This window comes from Phaenicophaeus curvirostris, chromosome 20 (genome assembly GCF_032191515.1).
Source record: "Phaenicophaeus curvirostris isolate KB17595 chromosome 20, BPBGC_Pcur_1.0, whole genome shotgun sequence".
Lineage (NCBI taxonomy): Eukaryota > Metazoa > Chordata > Aves > Cuculiformes > Cuculidae > Phaenicophaeus > Phaenicophaeus curvirostris.
In genome coordinates, this window is record NC_091411.1 from 7797815 (window position 1) to 7816908 (window position 19094).

The 19094-nt window shown below is 57.7% G+C and overlaps 1 protein-coding gene across 1 annotated transcript in view; it reads left to right on the forward strand.

Annotated features, from left to right (window-relative positions):
• The window catches only part of HMCN2 (hemicentin 2), a 42352-nt gene that overhangs the window by 13322 nt on the left and 9936 nt on the right, over positions 1-19094 (forward strand). The window contains exons 24-62 of the mRNA XM_069873184.1: positions 33-141; positions 491-660; positions 1206-1301; positions 1409-1585; positions 1885-2039; positions 3206-3329; positions 3492-3667; positions 3926-4013; positions 5204-5323; positions 5492-5653; positions 6004-6285; positions 7303-7470; positions 7638-7751; positions 7946-8032; positions 8522-8713; positions 9159-9332; positions 9726-9839; positions 10134-10276; positions 10451-10601; positions 10797-11015; positions 11778-11891; positions 11958-12145; positions 12311-12407; positions 12657-12818; positions 13176-13289; positions 13408-13539; positions 14436-14579; positions 14683-14842; positions 15593-15717; positions 15801-15984; positions 16252-16349; positions 16555-16827; positions 16925-17115; positions 17189-17270; positions 17547-17683; positions 17798-17939; positions 18384-18531; positions 18628-18755; positions 18881-19037. Coding sequence (XP_069729285.1) covers positions 33-141; positions 491-660; positions 1206-1301; positions 1409-1585; positions 1885-2039; positions 3206-3329; positions 3492-3667; positions 3926-4013; positions 5204-5323; positions 5492-5653; positions 6004-6285; positions 7303-7470; positions 7638-7751; positions 7946-8032; positions 8522-8713; positions 9159-9332; positions 9726-9839; positions 10134-10276; positions 10451-10601; positions 10797-11015; positions 11778-11891; positions 11958-12145; positions 12311-12407; positions 12657-12818; positions 13176-13289; positions 13408-13539; positions 14436-14579; positions 14683-14842; positions 15593-15717; positions 15801-15984; positions 16252-16349; positions 16555-16827; positions 16925-17115; positions 17189-17270; positions 17547-17683; positions 17798-17939; positions 18384-18531; positions 18628-18755; positions 18881-19037 — 5797 coding nt within the window. The remainder of the gene's footprint in view (positions 1-32; positions 142-490; positions 661-1205; positions 1302-1408; positions 1586-1884; positions 2040-3205; positions 3330-3491; positions 3668-3925; positions 4014-5203; positions 5324-5491; positions 5654-6003; positions 6286-7302; positions 7471-7637; positions 7752-7945; positions 8033-8521; positions 8714-9158; positions 9333-9725; positions 9840-10133; positions 10277-10450; positions 10602-10796; positions 11016-11777; positions 11892-11957; positions 12146-12310; positions 12408-12656; positions 12819-13175; positions 13290-13407; positions 13540-14435; positions 14580-14682; positions 14843-15592; positions 15718-15800; positions 15985-16251; positions 16350-16554; positions 16828-16924; positions 17116-17188; positions 17271-17546; positions 17684-17797; positions 17940-18383; positions 18532-18627; positions 18756-18880; positions 19038-19094) is intronic.

Sequence of the window (19094 nt, forward strand, 5' to 3'; positions counted from 1 at the left end):
GGTTCCAGCTTGAGGTTCTCTTTCCCCTCCAGCTCCTCCCCAGCTGCTGATCGGCGATGGGGAAAGCCACCTGACTGCTGTCACCAATGAATCCCTGAGAATTCGCTGTCGGGCCACGGGTGTCCCTGCACCCCAGATCCAGTGAGTACTGCGGAGTGGTGGGTCCTGCCCTGAGGTCCCTCAGGGTCTGCGTAACTCCCTAGGGGTGCTCTGAATGCAGAGCTGCAGCAGAGATCGAGGTGGGAGCTCAGGATGAGTGATGGGGACCTCTGGCTTGGGGTGTCCTCTAAGATGGGAGACATATATTCCTTTTCCTCGCCCTGGGATTTTTCTCTGCCAAAGCATCTGGGCACTGCCAGCCCCTTTCCAGGTGTCAAGGGGACAGTCCTCGCTGCCAGCATCCCCCTGTTCACTGCTTTGGTGGGCAGAAAAGGGGGGTGGGAGGTAGCAGGACAGACCAAGGACTTTCTACCTGTTCCCTTCCTCGCAGGTGGGTGAAGGACGGGCATCCTCTGGGTGAGCAGGATGGTGTGGTGGTGTCTGAGGACGGTGGGACTCTGCTGATCACCCGCGTGGGGCTTGGTCATGAGGGGCTCTACGTCTGCCGAGGCAGCAACCGCGCAGGGGTGGCCCAGGCGGAGGTGCAGGTTTCAGTGCAAGGTGAGCGTAGCATCCAGAGCCAGACCTGCTCTCCGTCCCACGTGTCAGGGAGAACGTGGTTAGCCAAAGGAGTCAGTGTTCTTCAGCTTTTTAGGAGGCATAGGATCACTAGCTTGATCCCTGGGGATCTTGCCCTTTGCCAATGATGTTGAGAGGTGGTGGCTACTGGCACTGCAGTAAATGGTTGGACTCAATGATCCAGTGGGTCTTTTCCAACCTGGTGATTCTATGATTCTATGAAACCATAGCATCCATCCTTGATGCTTCCTGGTGGAGGATCTGTCCTCTGCTCTGTTTGCCCTCTGGCCAGAGCATCCCTTAGTCAGCACTGCAGGATGCGATGCTGAAGGTGCCTGAGGAGAAACCAAGCAGGGAGCGGAGATCGCTGCCTGGGAAGGATAAATCTTTTTTTGGGGCAGAGAACAAATCTGCTAGCTGACCTAGGGAGCAGAAGAGACGTTCCCCAGAGTGGAGAGTAGTCCTGGAGAGGGAGTCCAGTTGGCCTGGGCTGTGCTCAGCCGATGCCTGTATGTGCTCGATTGCAGTGCCTCCAAACATTGAACCCAGCGCGGTGGACCTGGTCATCTTGGAGAACAACACAGTGTCCCTAGAGTGCTTGGCCTCAGGACTGCCTGCTCCTGGTGAGCTGATCCTGTTCCTCAGCTCTTACTCATGTGTCTCTTGGGTCCCCTTGTTGAGAGGAGCAGCAGCATCGATCCTTACAGCCCTGCTCCCTGTTTCCCCACAGACATTGCCTGGTACAAGGGGCATGAACAGATCTCGGCTGGACCGGGCTGGACCCTCTCCAGGGATGGGAAGCGCCTGGACATCCAGCGTGCCCAGGTCTCTGATGCTGGCAGCTACCGCTGCGTGGCCTCCAACGTAGCCGGTGTCACCCAGCTCTGGTACAGCCTGCAGGTGACTGGTGAGTTGCGGTGAGCGGGGGAAGGACTGCGGCTGCCTGAGAGCTGGGTGCTTCCCTTCTCGTGTGTGCATGGGGCCAAGAGGGCTGTCCCAGCCCTCGGCACACATCCCTGCAAGACGGCTTTAGCAGAACTCCATCCTCTGTTCCGTCTGCACATCCATTCACGTACTGCCCTATGTTCATCCCAAACCTCCTAGAAAGCCATGGCCCCAGGGATGGGTATGGCCTGGTCCACACCAGTGTCTCCTACCCACCTCTTGGTCCCCGCTGCTCCTGGTAACGTTTCTCTGCCACTCCAGTGCCCCCGCGGATCACGGCTAGCCCCAGATCCCTCACGGTGATGGTGAATGAGCCAGTGACACTGGAGTGTGATGCCACAGGGGTCCCCGTTCCAGTGCTGTTGTGGCTGAAGGATGGCAACCCAGTGCCCAGCGTGGTGGCAGATGGCACGCAGGTGAGGGAGCTCCTGGGGTTATCCCTCCAAGAGGATGCTTCTTTTACCATGCTGACTTTCTGAAACAATTGCTGGAGCTGAGCACGTGCAATGCTGCTCTTCCCTGCCCCAAGTTTGGTCCATGGGAGCATGGATCTGTTCAGCCCCATGCTGGGCTTTCCTGCCATGAGGAGTGTGGATGGGTAAACGATGTCCAGGATGTGATGAGGATGGGCTCAACGCAGCCTTATGCCCACCCATCCCTGTTCCTAAGTGCTGGCTTGCAGCACAGCTGCCTGCAAAGTTCTCTGGTTTGTGGATGACACTAAGCTGGGTGCAAGTATCGACCTGCTGGAGGGTCGGGAGGCTCCAAAGGGGTCTGAACAGGCTGGGCTGCAGGGCTGAGACCAATGGGATGAGGTTTAACAAGGCCAAATGCCGGGTCCTGCACTTGGGGCACAACAACCCTGGAAACTGCCTGGAGGAGAGGGACCTGGGGGTGTTGGTTGACAGCGACTGAACAGGAGCCAGCAGTGGCCCAGGTGGCCAAGAAGGCCAATGGCATCTTGGCTTGGATCAGACACGGCGTGACCAGCAGGGCCAGGGAGGTTCTTCTCCCTCTGTACCTGGCCCTGGTGAGACCGCTCCTCGAATCCTGTGTTCAGTTCTGGGCCCCTCACCACAAGAAGGATGTTGAGGCTCTGGAGCGAGTCCAGAGAAGAGCAACAAAGCTGGTGAAGGGGCTGGAGAACAGGCCTTATGAGGAACGGCTGAGAGAGCTGGGGGTGTTTAGCCTGGAGAAGAGGAGGCTGAGGGGAGACCTCATTGCTCTCTACAACTACCTGAAAGGAGGTTGTGGAGAGGAGGGAGCTGGGCTCTTCTCCCAAGGGACAGGGGACAGGACGAGAGGGAATGGCCTCAAGCTCCGCCAGGGGTGGGTCAGGCTGGACATTAGGAAAAAATTTTTCATGGAAAGGGTCATTGGGCACTGGCAGAGGCTGCCCAGGGAGGGGGTTGAGTCACCTTCCCTGGAGGGGTTTAAGGGACGGGTGGATGAGGTGCTGAGGGACATGGTTTAGTGATTGATGGGAATGGTTGGACTCAATGATCCGGTGGGTCTCTTCCAACCTGGTGATTCTATGATTCTATGCTTATCTGGGCTCTTACTGTGTCTTGGGGAAGCACAGATCCTCTCTGGAGGGCGTGTGTTGTCCCTGCCCACCGCCCACCTCCGAGACTCGGGGACATACACGTGTGTAGCCAGCAGCACAGCGGGCGAGGACAGACGTGAGGCCACCCTCGAGGTGCAGTGTAAGTACCTTGCGCATCCCCGTCTCCTTGTGCAGCTGCAGGTGATGCTCGGGGCTATGAGGCTGCTCTGCCGACCCCTTGCAAGCACAAAGGGCTGTGGGGGACCAGCCCTGGCGAGAGGTACCAAAAGGGAAGGTATTGTCCTATTGATCTGTTTTCCAGTGCCTCCCACCACCTTGGGTGAGGAGGAGAATGTCTCCGTCATCATCAATCAGCCAGTGACTCTGGTCTGCCTGGCTCTTGGGGTCCCCTCTCAGGGGTCCCGCTGGCTGAAGGATGGGAACCTGCTCACCCCAAAGCCAGGCGTGCAGCTGTCTGCAGAGGGGACCATGCTCCAGGTGATGTTTCAAAGTATCACAGAGGATGGGAGGCAAACAAAGCTGTGAAAACACCCTGTCTCCCCCTCTCCATCCTTGGAAAAGAGTGGGTGCAGAGGGCTGGGATGTCCCTTCCTGCTGCCCATGGCTCAGGACCGTTGGATCCTCGTGCTGATCCCCTCCTCGTGGCTTTCACTGGCACAAAAATCCCACCGCGGAGGGGCTGCACGGATCCAGCTCTGCTGCAGAGCATCTCAGTGTCTGTGCTTGCTCTGGCAGATCGAGCGAGCCACCACGGAGGATGCAGGCAGCTACATGTGCCAGGTGTCTGGCCACTCCGAGAAACGCTACAACCTCGACGTGTGGGGTAAGGGCCACCATGCTGAAATAGCCCAGCAGGGCTAATATAGTGTGTGTGTGTGTCTGTGTGCACATATATACACACAAATATATTATATATGAATTTTTTTGTATGTATACCGTGTACCTGGGGTAGGGAACTGGCTTGGAAAACACCAAGCCCAAGATATTAAACCTCTGCAGAACAGTGGAGCTGGAGGTGGTCAAGAATCCCCACCAGAATGGGTATCAGAGGGGAAGAAGCCAATGTTTGCCTGAGTCTTAAGGGGTGGATTTTAATAACGATGCAGAAGAGGTGTCTTTCCAAAATTCAGGCAGGAGAGGGAAGGGATTTCCTAGCTATTACAGGGTTTTCTCTGTTTTTTCTCTCCACCTAGTCAGCACAGCGGTCATTGCAGGTATCGTTCCACTCGTTCTCCTGTTCAAGTCAGGATTATGCCAGTGGTGGTTCCTGGTTCACTGCCAGGACAGGCACCAGCTGCTCTTTCTTGCTTTATTCGAGCATCCTTACAGCCTCCCGGCCCATTCAGCACATCCACGGCACCAGGGTCTGAGCCAGGGTCTGGCTTTCCTCGGGGATGCTCAGGGCCAGTTGGTGGAAACCCTGCAGGCAGGTAGCCAGAGAGCGGAGAAAATCCAGTTCTCCTGATCCAGGCTTGTTCCTGTGATTCCTTCCCAGGGAAACATTTTGCACGTCTGGCGTCCTGGCTTGGGTGGATTGTTTGGGTTCTGCTGTTATTGTTTTTCAGGGGTTTCTGGGTGTTGGGTTTTTTCTTCTATAAATTGATATTCCTCGTGGGAAGGAGTCACTGTTCTCCAGCCAGCTGTATTTATGAGCAACAGAGAGCAGCATCTGATAATGGAAAGAGTTAGGTAACCTTCCCAGGGAGCAGTGCTACCTAATAAGGCTGCGTCTGGCCAACCTGGGCTTGGCCTGCTTGTGTGGCTGGCACGGGATGCTCAGTTGTCCTCTGCTGTAGGCCACGTGCAATTAAAAGCAAGAATCTCCAGCTCTTTAGCTAGTGAAGATTATTATTTCCACATGGAGCCAGTGGAGGGGAATCTTGCTGGTTCTTTGGAGCCTAGCAGAGTTGCAGGTGATGCGTAGCCAGCAGGATAGGGGTGCAGCGGGGAGCTGCCTCTCTCCTCTCACCCAGCAGTATCACTGAGCTGCTGCTCTCCTCTCATCCCCTGCAGTGCCCCCGTCCTTCTCCTCGTCAGAGCCTGTCACCCTGTCCATGCTGGAGGAGCAGTCCGTCAGGTTGACCTGCGAGTGCCACGGGATCCCCTTCCCCACCCTGAGCTGGTGGAAGGATGGTAGGGTCCTTCTCAGCCTCGTCCCTCCCCACGTGTATGTTGACCCACCAGAAAGATGTTGGTCTCCTCGGAGCAAGGAGTGCTTTACACGGAGCAGTATCCACCTTCTGGGTGGGACTGGTCTTGCTGGGCACCTTAGAGGAGGCTGCATTCCCCTTCCCCGGGCAGGTGAGCCCCTCTCCACCCAGCCTGGAAGCCTGAAGCTGGTGTCCATGGGAGGGAGCGTGCTGTACATCGAGAAGGTACGGCTGGTGGACACGGGGACGTACACCTGCGAGTGCAGGAATGCCGCTGGCAGCAGCAGAAAGGAGCATCGCCTGGAGGTGAATGGTGAGCTGGGGGGCCACAGAGACCTGTGGGAAGGGCTGGAGGTGCCATGATCTCTCTCAAAGCAAGGTCCATCTGGACCCAAAGGCTCAGAGCCGTTGCCTGCTGCCTTGGGTGTTTTGGAAAGGATGCTGCTAGCTGCGCTAGCTCTGCTCCTCCAGCTTCCCTCTTGGCTCCAAGCTACTTGCAGCTGGCTTTCACTCCAGCAGCCCAGTTGCACCGGTTGCATCTGCTCACATTTTCTTCTCTCTCCCGCTGTGCCGTCCAGACCAACAGTGTTTGTTTTGCCACTTGCATGCGGTCTAGGCAGTTGCTACAGCATCACCTTCCACCTTGTGTCTCTCTGCCTGCAGCGCTGCCGAGGATCCAGGGCAGCAGCAAAGCCCCAAGGAAGGTTTCTGTCATCAAGACTGGTGAGACGGTTTTGGAGTGCAAAACCACGGGGACACCACCACCCACGGTGATGTGGATGAAGGACGGGCAGCCTGTGGCTGGTGGGAACGGGCTTCAGGTTCTGCAGCAGGGGAGGCGGCTGCGCATCCTCGAGGCAGAGGTGGCCCACACGGGACGTTACGCTTGCCTAGTGGAGAATGTTGCAGGGCAGGAGCAGAGGGAGTTCGACGTTGTGGTGCACGGTAGGGGCGCAGGACAGGGCTGGCAGCTGAGGGATGTGGAGGGAGGCAGGCCAGGGAGGGTGGTGATGTTGCACCGCACAAGCGTGGAGAACGAGGCAGCGTAGAAGTCTTGGATGACCCAGAACACAGAAGATGTTGGGTCAAAAGGGGGATGCTCGAGGCATAGCTGTGGAACGGGCTCCATCAGGCAGGAGTTTCTTTCCAGGTTCATCAGAGCAGACTGTGTTGCACTTCATAAAGCTGCCTGCTTTCCAAGGAGTCCAGCTGGTGCTGGTGAGGGGGCTGGAGAACAGGCTTTGTGAGGAGCGGCTGAGAGAGCTGGGGGTGTTTAGCCTGGAGAAGAGGAGGCTGAGGGGAGACCTCATTGCTCTCTACAACTCCCTGAAAGGAGGTTGTGGAGAGGAGGGAGCTGGGCTCTTCTCCCAAGTGACAGGGGACAGGACGAGAGGGAATGGCCTCAAGCTCCACCAGGGGAGGTTTAGGCTGGACATTAGGAAAAAATATTTCCCGGAAACGGTCCTTGGGCACTGTCAGAGGCTGCCCAGGGAGGGGGTTGATTCCCCTTCCCTGGAGGGGTTTAAGGGACGGGTGGACGAGGTGCTGAGGGACATGGTTTAGTGTTTGATGGAAATGGTTGGACTCTATGATCCGGTGGGTCTCTTCCAACCTGGTGATTCTATGATTTTATGATTTGGAGAAACCTCATGGGTCAAGGTACCAAGCACCTGAGTTGGAAAAGGCCTGAGGTGGCTCTGAGTATGTGGCTAGGTTGGTGCCACACCTGCAAGCGTGGGCTTAGAGGTGCGGGTAGGCTTCACATACTTGTTGGAAGTCACCTGTCCCAAAACACTTTTGAAGTTGACAGCTTCAGATGATGCCGATCTTCCTTCTGGGCCCGTGTCCTCAAACTATACAAGCGGAAGGATGGGAACAAGCTATGTTTACTCAACTTGCCTTGCTCCTCTGCTGTTTTGGAGACTGCTTTGCAAATGGATGCCCATCCTTTTCTGCCTGCAGTGCCTCCTGAGTTCATTCAAGGATCAAGTTCGACAACAAATGTCAGCGTGTCTCTGCACGAAGCCCTGACACTGACCTGCGAGGCCACCGGTGTTCCCCTGCCCACAGTCACCTGGTCTAGGGACGGCTCCCCTGTCACCCCCAGTGAGCACATGCGTGTGCCTTCAGGTCAGGGACAAAGCATGGAATCGGTCAGAGATGAGTGCTTCGGGAACACGTTTTGCTCCACTGCTGATGGGTTTAAAGGTGGTGGAGCTCCAGCCCTGCAGGAGCACTGCTGGGATGGGCTGGTGCTTGGATCGGGGCCCTGAGACCTCCCTGTTCCGTGTTTCCAGGAGGCTGGATGCTGAGTCTCACCCGTGTACAACCCCAGGATGGTGGCCACTATTCCTGCCTGGCCAGGAACATAGCTGGGGAGGCCAGGAGGCATTTCCATGTGGACATCCTAGGTAAGGAGGGGTCCTCCCCCTGCTGCAAGATTCCTGGTGGGGTTTCAGAACTTCACCCTTGCAGGAACAGTTATGAGTTAAGACTGGGCATGGTGTGAGCTGCAGTGCTGGAGTCATTCGTGCCTTGGCGTGCGAGCTTGGAAGCTCCTTGAAGCTGACCAGCTGCTAAGATCCCTCGTGGCTTGTGTTCCTAGTTCCTCCCCACATCGAGAATGCAGATGAAGAAGAGACCATCGAAGTGGCCGAGGGTCACCCTGCCACCTGGTCCTGCCTGGCTGCAGGTGAGCATCACACAGGGAGCAGAGGTGTCACGAGCAGCTGGGGCTCAGGGACCTGAGTCTCCCTTTGGGGTGTGGAGCAAATGGGTGGCGCCAGTCGATGACAAGAAAATAGATGAAATTGGCTGAAGCAGGTTTTTAGGATAGTTCCTGGCTTTGCAGTTGGGCTGTCTGGGAAGTACTGGGCCCACGCCGAGAGCTTGTTCCACGACGTAAGCTCCGTTCTTTCCCAAATGGAGCTAAAATTCCCCTTATCTGGTTTCTCCTTTAGTGATGGGAATAATTAATCACCTCCTACTCAGGACAGTTTTCTTTCTTCTCGCTGGCTCATCCAGCAGTTTCTAAAAGCTTGATCCAGATCATGATAGTTTTGGATTTGGGTGGATGTCCCTGCTTCCCAGAAAAGCTCCGGCATGGTGACCCCAGTCAGGCCATCCTCACGCACAGAAAAGCTTCGTACAAAGGCCAAAACCTGCTTTCCACTCCTCCCAGGCAACCCCCAGCCCACGATCACCTGGCTGAAAGACGGCCACCCTCTGCCTGGCAAAGACACCTTCTCCATCTCCCCTGATGGGTCCGTGTTCCACATCCCCCGAGCCTCCCTGTCCGATGCCGGCCGCTACTCCTGTGTGGCCTCCAGTGCTGGGGTGAATCAAACCAAGCACTACCTGCTAGATGTTTCAGGTATGAGATGCTCTGGGTGCAGGCAGAGTTTCAGGTGTGAGCAGGGGGCATGGACTTAGAGGGCTTTTTAATTGCCTGCCCCAAGTAGGTGGTGAGGGAGCCTTAAGCCTGTGTCCAGCTGCAAGGCATGATGCCCTGGACCTCCCAGAAAGCACTTGAGACCCCTCTGAGGAAAATAAAGGGCTCATCTAGTGCAGGATCCAAGTCCAATGGTGCAGGTTCTGCCTCTAAGGGTGCCTGGTGGGAACAGGAGGAACATGTTCTCTGTGTCCCCTGTGCTTTTGGAGGGCAGCAAGATAGGGCAGGGTCTGAAGCTGTACATGCTGTGCATCTTGTATACTACAGTCAAATCCAACTCCCTGAACTTGGATTATGCTCTCTGGTGGGAGGATAGGAAGCCCATGTGGGTGCTGATGCTGATAACTGTGCAAACACATCCCTGCAGCTGTTCCTGCGTTTGCTGCAGATGCCCACGATGCCACCGCAGAAGTCGTCACGGTGAAAATCAACAACCCGATCTCCCTCGTCTGTGAGGATCTGGCACACCCATCTCCCAACATCACTTGGCTCAAGGATGATGTTCCCCTTAAAGAGTCTAGAAACATCCACCTGCTTCCTGGTATTGTGCTGGTGTCCACTGGTTCTGCATGACTGTGATGGCCCTTTGCTCTTACTCCTTCTGGGAAGAAGGAGTGGGGCTTTTTCTGGGCCTGGCTGTCATTCAAGGCAGGGGGATGGTCCTGCAGGACCCTAGGGGCTCAGACCATCAGGTGGATGCTGATCTTCCAGATGCTGAATTGTCTGACAATAGCTAGAGCCTCCCCAGCAGCATCAGTGAGACAGCACTGGCTTTTCCAAGCCTGGAAAGTGGGCTCTAGAAGAGCCCTAGAACCCCTCAAATCAGGCTTGCAGGGCATCAGCGTCTCCCTTAAGATGCCTTCTTGTGCTGCATGGGGATAAACAGCTGTGGCTGTGAGTGGTAACCCTCTCAGGATCACCCTCCTTTATCCAGGTGACCATGGGCTGCAGATCCTGAATGCCCAGGAGGAGGATGCGGGCACGTACAGCTGCATCGTGGCTGATGAAGCTGGGGAGGCTGTGAAGAACTATGCCGTGAAGGTCCTGGGTGCGGGAACTCTCCGTGTCCTTCCTAATCCCTGTAATGATCCCACCACCTTAACTGGGCCAGTGCACCTTCCTTTCCTGTGCCTTGTTGAAGCTGCTTCTCTTGCAGTTTGTGCTCAGTCACACGCATGTTGGCTTGTGGCCCCTAAAAGCCTCTGATCTACTCTGGGGAGGGCAAAGAGGTCCACCTGGGGATGTCAGCAGCACCTCAAGGGTGTTACCTGTTGCTGATTAGGGAAGAGTGAGGCTCTGGGGGCTTTTCTCTCATCCCAGCCATGATGCTTCTCCCCACTAGTTCCTCCTTGGATTGCCAGAGATGACCCTTTGGGGGAATTTGCCATGAAAGAGGTGAAAGCCAAGGTCAACAGCACCGTGATGCTGGAGTGCGAGACCTGGGCTGTGCCTGAGCCAACGATTCGGTGGTACAAGGACAAACAGGTGAGGCTCTAACTGTGACCAGGGAGAAGCTGCTGGTTTTGGGGACCCTTCCAGGTGGATAGAGGTGAAAATACCCTTTATAGGTCTAGGTGGTCTCTCTCCTGCTCCTGGGTGTGTAATCCTCCTCCCACCCTTCTCTTTCTTCCCTGCCTTGCGGCTGGGGTCCCTGTGCAGCTCCTGGAAGGCACCGACCACCTCCAAATCCTTAGCGATGGGCAGGTCCTTCAGATCAAACCAGCTGGTGTCTCAGATTCAGGGCACTACACCTGCGTGGCCATCAATGCTGTGGGTGAAGATGCCAGGAACTTCATCGTGCATGTCCAAGGTGAGACCTGGGTGCCTGAAGGGGTCCTTGGTGAGGTTCCTTGTGGGAGCAGAGCAGGGTAGGGAGGAATAGGGTTTGTATCTGCCGGAAAACAACCATCTCCTTGGCTTCTGTCAGGCTTGGGTAGATGTTCTGGTCACACCTGGGGGTTGCGGGTCCTTATTTCCCTCAGCTGACTGTATCCTGTCCCCACAGTGCCGCCCCTCTTCCAGCAGCAGACAAATCCCAATGAAGCCCTTGAGATCTTCTATCGGGAGGAGGACCGGGATGGGGAGGTGACGGAGCATCGTCAGGCTGTGCTCCACCAACCCACTGCACTCTACTGCGACACCAACGCCATCCCACCCCCCGGGCTCACCTGGTACAAGGATGGGGAGCCTCTTTCCCCTGGTCCCGGGGTGCTGATGCTGCTAGGTAACGGGCATGGACCCTCACTGTGGGCTCTGGGGGTTTCCTGCAGCAGCTCTGTGGGTTGAGAGCATCCATAGCATGGGATGGGGGTTTTGGATCCTGTCCCCTTGCTCCGGCCAGTGTGTGTGGCACCCAAGGGACCTGCAGGACCAGGTTCTGTGTTCAGTTCTGGGCCCCTCACCACAAGAAGGATGTTGAGGCTCTGGAGCGAGTCCAGAGAAGAGCAACGAAGCTGGTGAAGGAGCTGGAGAACAGGCCTTATGAGGAACATCTGAGAGAGCTGGGGGTGTTCAGCCTGGAGAAGAGGAGGCTGAGGGGAGACCTCATTGCTCTCTACAACTCCCTGAAAGGAGGTTGTGGAGAGGAGGGAGCTGGGCTCTTCTCCCAAGTGACAGGGGACAGGACGAGAGGGAATGGCCTCAAGCTCCGCCAGGGGAGGTTCAGGCTGGACATCAGGAAAAAATTTTTCACAGAAAGGGTCATTGGTCCCTGGCAGAGGCTGCCCAGGGAGGGGGTTGAGTCCCCTTCCCTGGAGGGGTTTAAAGGACTGGTGGATGAGGCGCTGAGGGACATGGTTTAGTGTTTGAAAGGAATGGTTGGACTCGATGATCCAATGGGTCTCTTCCAATCTGGTGATTCTATGATTCTATGACCATGTCACCAGGGCTGCATGGGAGTTCAGGCACAGTGAGGTGGGAGTGGAAGGTTGAAGGGCTCCCTGTGACACTCAGCAGAGCCCTCCCCATCCCTTGTCCTGCTCCGCAGAGGGCCGGGTGCTGCAGCTGACGGCCGTGCGGGAGGAGGACGCGGGCAGGTACACCTGCGAGGCGGCCAACACGGCGGGCCAGGACCGCCTGCACTACGAGCTGGAGGTGCTGAGTGAGTACAGGCTGGGGTGAAGGGTGGATGGAGGCACATGGCAGCCCCCTAAGCTCCTGTTTTTAGCCGCCCCGGTTATCCACGGTGACACGGAGGACCTGGTTGAGGAGGTGACAGCCACCATCAATGGCACCATCCGCTTAAAGTGTGAAGCCACTGGGCACCCGCTGCCCGTGATGTCCTGGCTCTGGAATGATGTCCCCATTGTTGCTGGCTCACGGCACCAGCTCCTGGAAGGTGGCACCGTCCTGCAGGTTGGTGTCCCTTTGAGCAGGGCAGGTGCCACCCTGGGGACACCAGGCTGAGGGGACAGGGTGCTTTTCCTTCCCCTGCAAGGGAGCTGCTCTAGTTTTGCAAATTCTGGGGTTTGCATGGGAGCTCCAGCAGCTCCTTGGCTCAGCTCCCTCACCCCTTTGCAGGTCACCGCGGTGGAGGGGGGTGATGCTGGCAGCTACACCTGCGTGGCTGAGAACCCGGCTGGTGCTGCGGAGAAACACTTCGCCCTCACTGCGCAGGGTGAGGCACATCCTCCAACCTTTCTCTAGGTCACTGATTTACCTCCCCCCTCCTCTGCCACCTGGAGTCTCCTGTGGCTCCTCAGTTGCGTGGCTGTCACTGTCCCCTGTGCAAGGAGGTCAAGGTGCCACCATGCTCCGAGCAGGCGAGCTGCTTGGTCCCCATTTCCCCCTGGGAATTTCTGGGGAGAGCTCAACCTCTGGGGTGACCATTTCCATTTGACACTGTCTTTTGGGGTGCACTGACCAGAAGCTCCCTGGATTGTGGGTGCAAACTCTGAAAGCGTTGATGGCATCGTCAATGGGAGCATCTCGTTGGCGTGTGGCATCCAATCCCGCCACGCTGAGAAGATTGACTGGTACAAGGACGGCCACATCCTGCAGCTCAGTGAAGAGGCGACCTTCACCCCAGGTATGCTGGGATGGACAAGGGTGACAGCTGGTACCCTGGGACATCAGTCCTCAGTGGCAGGCTCTGACTTGCCTACACCACCTTTCTGGATGCCACACATGGGACTTAAGATCAGACCTTCACTTGGAACCACTCACTAACCACTGGCTGCTGAGTGGTCCCTCCTGGAGAGGACCGAGGGTTGCATCCTGCAGACTCTGTGCTGCTGCTCCCCAGAAGTTTAGTGCTTTCTACTGTGTACAGTGAGGCCTTGGACCTCAAAGTTGATGGCCAGACACCTCTGACATTGCTTGACTGGCTTCTGGGGGACTGGTCTGCTCCAGCCTGCCCTGACTCCCTGTTCCCTGCTCCTTCCAGGCTCGCAGGTGCTGCAGCTCCCTCGCCTGCAGCTTTCCAGCTCAGGCACGTACACGTGTGTGGCACTGAGCGAGGCTGGCCGCGAGGAGAAGAGCTTCATCCTCACCGTCCATGGTGAGCGGCGAGGGCTTGGCTGCGAGCTCTGCCCCACGAGCGTACGCAAAGAAGCTGATGGCAAAAACTGGTCTGTGTGTTCCTGCTCCCCCACCCCATCCCTGCTTCTCCTCCTCAGGGCCCCCGGCCATTGAGGACCTGCAGCAGGAGACGCTCCACGCTGATGTGGGGAGCCCCCTTGTCCTCACCTGCCAAGTGAGCGGCGTGCCCGCGCCCTCTGTCACCTGGCTGAAGGATGGGAAACCTCTGGGTATGTGCACAGGGGGTCATCCTGAGCCTTGCTGCCACCCCTCCTTAAGCAGTCCTGCCTCAGTTTCCCTATTTCTCATACTGCTGCAAGAAATCTACTGCGCCTCGTGGGCAGAGCATGAAGGGGCTGGTGTTTTCCATGCATGTTTTTAAGAGGCTTCTGGCATGTGATGGAGGGATGGGGGGAGACCTCTCTGGGTACCAGCCCTGGGGGACCTGCTGGGATGGGGTTTTGCTGCCAAACTATTGGGTCCCTGCTCCCGCAAAGCTCCAGCAACTCATGGTGCAAACGCCCTGCTCTGCAGAGCCCTGACCAGAGGAGGGCTGTAAAGATGATCGGAGGGCTGTAAAGATGATCAGAGGGCTGGAGCACCTCCTGTAGGAGGACAGGCTGAGTTGGGCTTGGTCAGCCTGGAGAAGAGAAGGCTCCAAGGAGGTCTCATAGAGACCTTCCAGCCCTTGAAGGGGCTGCAAGAAAGCTGGGGAGGGACTGTTTACAAAGGCTTGTGGCGATAGGACTGGGGGCAATGGGGATAAACTGGAGAGGGGCTGATTTATACTAAACATAAAGAAGAGTTTCTTCACCATGAGATGGTGAGGCACTGGAACAGGTTACCCAGAGAAGTGGTGGCTGCCCCATCCCTGCAGGTGTTCAAGGCCAGGCTGGATGGGGCTTGGAGCCCCTGATCCAGTGGGAGGTGTCCCTGCCCATGGCAGGGGGGTTGGAACTGAGTGATCTTTAAGGCCCCTTCCAACCCAAACTCTTCTATGACCTCTGCTTTAACAATGGCCCCAAACCTGGGTCCTGGCAGTGGGAACGGGGAGTGTGACAAGGTGCCCGTTGAGGGCTTGGCAGCAGAGCACTGCTGCAGCCCTCTCTGTCCCATCTCCTCGCAGAGAGCAGCCCGGAGCAGGGCTTGGTGTCCGGGGCAGGGCAGCTCCAGCTCAGCCCCCTGCAGCCCTTCCACCAGGGCCGATACACTTGCTTGGCGCCCGGCTCAGGCGTCAAGACGCGCAAGGACTTCATGGTGCTGGTGCGAGGTAGGGCTTCTTCAGGGCGATGCGGGGTTGTCACGGGCTCTCCCTCAGAGAGGAGCCTTCCTCCCATCTCCTCTTCCTCAGCCTCCCTCTCTTTTTGGTGCAGTGCCACCCCGGATCGCCAGCGTGGGGGTCCCCAGTGAGCACAGCGCGCTGGAGGGTGGAGGGGTGAGGCTGGAGTGCCGGGCAGAGGGGCAGCCCAGCCCCCAGATCTCCTGGCTGAAGGACGGGCAACCCCTGCGGCTGCAAGCTCCATCACACGCCCGGTGAGCCTGGGGTTGGGGGACCACCCCATGGACTACCCATAGCACGGCTCTGTCTGTGCCTCAGTTTCCCCATGTGCAAAAAAAGCAGTGCAGGGCAGGCTGAGCTCTACTGGTTCTTCTCACTCTCCCTGCATCGGCTGGGGTGTGCCAAGAAAAGGCTCTGGGGAGCTCTTTGAGCAGCTTCCACCACTGAAAGGGGCCCCAGAAAAGCTGAGCAGGGGCTTTTTACCAGGGAATACAGGGACAGGGAGAGGGGTGAATGGTTTTAAGCTGCAAGAGGGTGATTTTCATTGAGATCTTAGGAAGAAATGTTTTCCTATGAGGGTGGGGAGGCCCTGGCCCAGGTTGCCCAGAGAAGTCATGGTTGCCCCATTCCTGGAGGTGTTTAAGGCCAGTTTGGATGGGGCTTTGAGTGCCTGATCCAGTGGGAGGTGTCCCTGCCCATGGCAGGGAGTTGGAACTGGATGGGTTTTAAGGTCCCTTCCAACCCAAACCATCCTATGATTCTATGACTCTATGTTCATCCCAGCTGTTTGAGAAATGTCATCCAGGGTTAAGCCCCGGTGTCCTGGATGATGCTTGCAGCCCAGCATGGTCACTGTCACCCTGTCAGGGTCCCAGCTGCTGTCCTGACCTTGCAGTGTGCCCCAAAACCTGCAGCCTGCATTGCAACCGAGCACAGAGCATCTCTTGCCCCATGGAGATGTTCAGGATGGACACAGAGGTCACTGCCCTGTTCTTCCTGAGCAGGATGTCCCCAGATGGCAGCTCCCTGCTCCTTGAGGGCCTCCAAGCTGCTGACTCGGGTGCGTACACCTGCCTGGCCCGGAACGAGGTGGGAGAAGATGCTCAGCTGCACACGCTGACCGTGCTGGGTGAGTGGGACTGGGGTTTACGGGGCAGCAGCAAGGCCACCCGCCCCCAGCAGCCCCATCAGCCCCTCTGTCCCCTCACCCAGTCCCTCCGGCCATTGAGAGAGGTGCCGATGACTCGGAGGTGGTCCAGGGCGTCCTGTCTGCAGCGGTGATGCTGGAGTGCCGGGCACGAGGGTCCCCTCCTCTGCATGTGAGCTGGCTAAAGGATGGGCTGCCCCTGCGCCTGTCCCCCCGCGTCACCCTGCTCTCAGCCGGGCACGTCCTCCGGTAAGAAGTGAACCTAGAGTGATGTTCAGCAGCAGGCTTTGTGGCTTTTGGGTGTGCTGGGATGGCCCCAAGGTCAGCGTGGAGACCTTGGAGGAGAGGCAGGACCTGGAGCTGACATCTGCCCCTCATCCTGAGGGGCATTCCCCTCATGCTGAGGGACATGGTTTAGTGTTTGATAGGAATGGTTGGACTCGATGATCCGGTGGGTCTCTTCCAACCTGGTGATTCTATGATTCTATGACCCCCATGCCCTGCTCCATGGAGTAGGATCTCCCAGGCACAGATCTCTGATGTTGGGCTCTACACCTGCATCGCCTCCAGCAGAGCAGGAGTGGCCAATCGCAGCTTCATCCTCCAGATACAAGGTATGGGGCACCTGGGGGTTTGAGGAGAGCAGAGCAAAGGGCACCTGAGCACCAATTTTGTTGGCAGAACACGTCATGCTTTGCAGCTCTGTCTCTGTTAGCAGCCCTTAGCTGTCGAGTTGGTCTCAGGACGGATGGACTCGATGATCCGATGTGTCTTTTCCAACCTGGTGATTCTATGATTCTATGACTGCTCCCTCCTCAGTGCCCCCAGTCCTGGAGAGCCCGGAGAGCAGCGAGGAGCAGGTGGTGGCTGAGGGCTCCGATGTCACCTTCACCTGTGAAGCCACTGGGTTCCCAGCGCCGGTGGTGACCTGGCTGAAGGACGGCAAGCCCCTGGCGTGGCAGAGCAACCGTGTGCCAGGCAGCCCGCGGCTGAGCCTGGTGGCCGTGGGGCCAGCCGATGCAGGCGTGTACTCCTGCCTGGCAGCCAACGAGGTGGGCGAGGCCAGCAAAGCCTTCCACCTCCTGGTGATGGGTACGTGTCTTTCCCCTGGGATCTGGGAGGGACAGCGAGCCAATTTTTGGGGATCAATGAGGGAGTGAGTCCACCTGCCTCGCTGTGTACCTTGCAGAGCCTCCCCGTGTCGAGGCTGGATCCCATCCCACCGAGATGTCCGTCGCTGTGGGCACCCCCTTAGAGCTGACGTGTGTGGTGACGGGTGTCCCCATGCCTACTGTCACCTGGGAGAAGGACGGGCGGCTGCTGGCAGGGCCCTGGCTTGTCTCAGGGAATGAGAGCACCCTCCACATTGAGAGCACAAAGGTAGGGGTTCCTCTTTTCCCCACCTGTGTTTTCTTTTCACGTCTTATTTTTTCCCTTCCCTGGCTTTGTGTAGGTGGCTGATGCCGGCTTGTACACCTGCCTGGCCACTAGCCCTGCAGGGGAGGACAGCAGGAGCTTCCACATCAGCATCCAAGGTACCGTGGCACCAGCGGAGCAGCAAGGATGGTGCTAGCAGGGGGTGCTGTGGTCAGAGCTCTGGGGAACCAGAGCATCCCATGCACCCAATCGTGGGATTCCCAGAGAGAGCAGATGACTGTCAGCTTCCAAGAGGGATGTTGGGAGCACAGCTTGATAGTCCTGGAGAGAGGGGAACTGTGTGTGACTTGTGGGGATGGGCGTAGGCTGGGGACAGGTTTGGGGAGGCCTGACCTGCCTGGCATCCCCTGACCCACTTGGACTGTGTCATGCAGCACCTCTTGGCATCGAGAGCGTTGGCGAGACCTCCAGCATCACTGCTGTGGCAGGAGGGCAGCTCATCCTGGAGTGCCCCGAGGATGCTGTGCCACCCTCCCACGTCGAGTGGCACTGGGAGGGCTCCCCGCTGCAGGTACGCGTGATGGGACCCAGGACAGTGCTGGGATGCACCTTCACCAGCCCCACCGTGCTTGTGGTGGGGATGATGCTGGGAGAGCTACTAACCAGGAATCCCTGGGGGGGTTAGGAGGATGCCCGCAGGCAGGTCCTGGCCGAGGGGCGCTTCCTGCAGATCCGCGACGTGGGGGCGGCGGATGGTGGGGAGTACAGCTGCAGGGCCACCAACGCGCTGGGGGACACCAGCCTGCGCGTCCAGGTGGAGGTTCACGGTGAGTGCCTTCCATTAGTTCAGGGGGATGTGGTATTAGTAAGCTGCCTGGAGGAGAAAGACCTGGGGGTGTTGGTTGACAGTGACTGAACACGAGCCAGCAGTGGCCCAGGTGGCCAAGAAGGCAAACGGCATTAAGAAAAAAACTTTCATGGAAAGGGTCATTGGGCACTGGCAGAGGCTGCCCAGGGAGGGGGTTGAGTCACCTTCCCTGGAGGGGTTTAAGGGACGGGTGGACGAGGTGCTGAGGGACATGGTTTAGTGATTGATAGGGATGGTTGGACTCGATGATCCGGTGGGTCTTTTCCAATCTGGTGATTCTATGATTATGGGGTGTCCTGTGGTTGGGGTAATGAGAGGGTGGGATTTGATGGTGCCCAGCCATCTGGGCTGGCGTTCTCCACCCCCTGAGCCCTGACTCTGGCTTTCTCTGGCGCTGCTGCAGTGGCCCCAGAGATCCAGCCGGGCCCTGAGGAGGCGAGGGCGCTGCTGAACGGCTCGGTCGTGCTGCCGTGCCAGGCTGATGGGTGGCCCACGCCCCAGGTGACCTGGCAGAAGGATGGCCAGCTCTTGCCTCTCCATGGGAGCAACAGGTACAAGACTCTGTGTGTTGCAGAATCAGGAGCTGATGCTCAGTTGTAGCCCGGCCACAAGGGTTCTCATGGGTCTCTCTCGCTTTCCCTCCCCAGGTTGCAGCTCCTGCCTGGCGGTTCTCTGCAAATCAGCCCCGTTCAGGTCCAGGATTCAGGTTATTACCTCTGCATGGCATCCAGCCTTGCTGGCTCCGACCGGCGAAGCCTGGATCTCCACGTCCTGGGTAAGCAGAAGAGCCACATAGATCCCTCCTGGGCTTATCCCTCTGCAGCCCACCACTGGGGTTGTTCTCTTTGGTGTAATGATGTGCTGCTGCCCTCTGCTCATTGCTGCCGTGCCCTTCTGTAGTCCCTCCTGCCATCATCCCTGGGCCCTCCAACCTCACCCTGCTGGCTCAGCAGCCGGTCACGCTGGGCTGTGAAGCATGGGGAACCCCCAAGCCTCACATCAAGTGGGAGAAGGACGGTCGCCTACTGAACCCACACCTCCTGCCCGGTGCCTACAGGTACCCGCGCCACTGCAAGAAGGTCCCACCATAGAGAGGGGTTTGTCCCTTCTCACC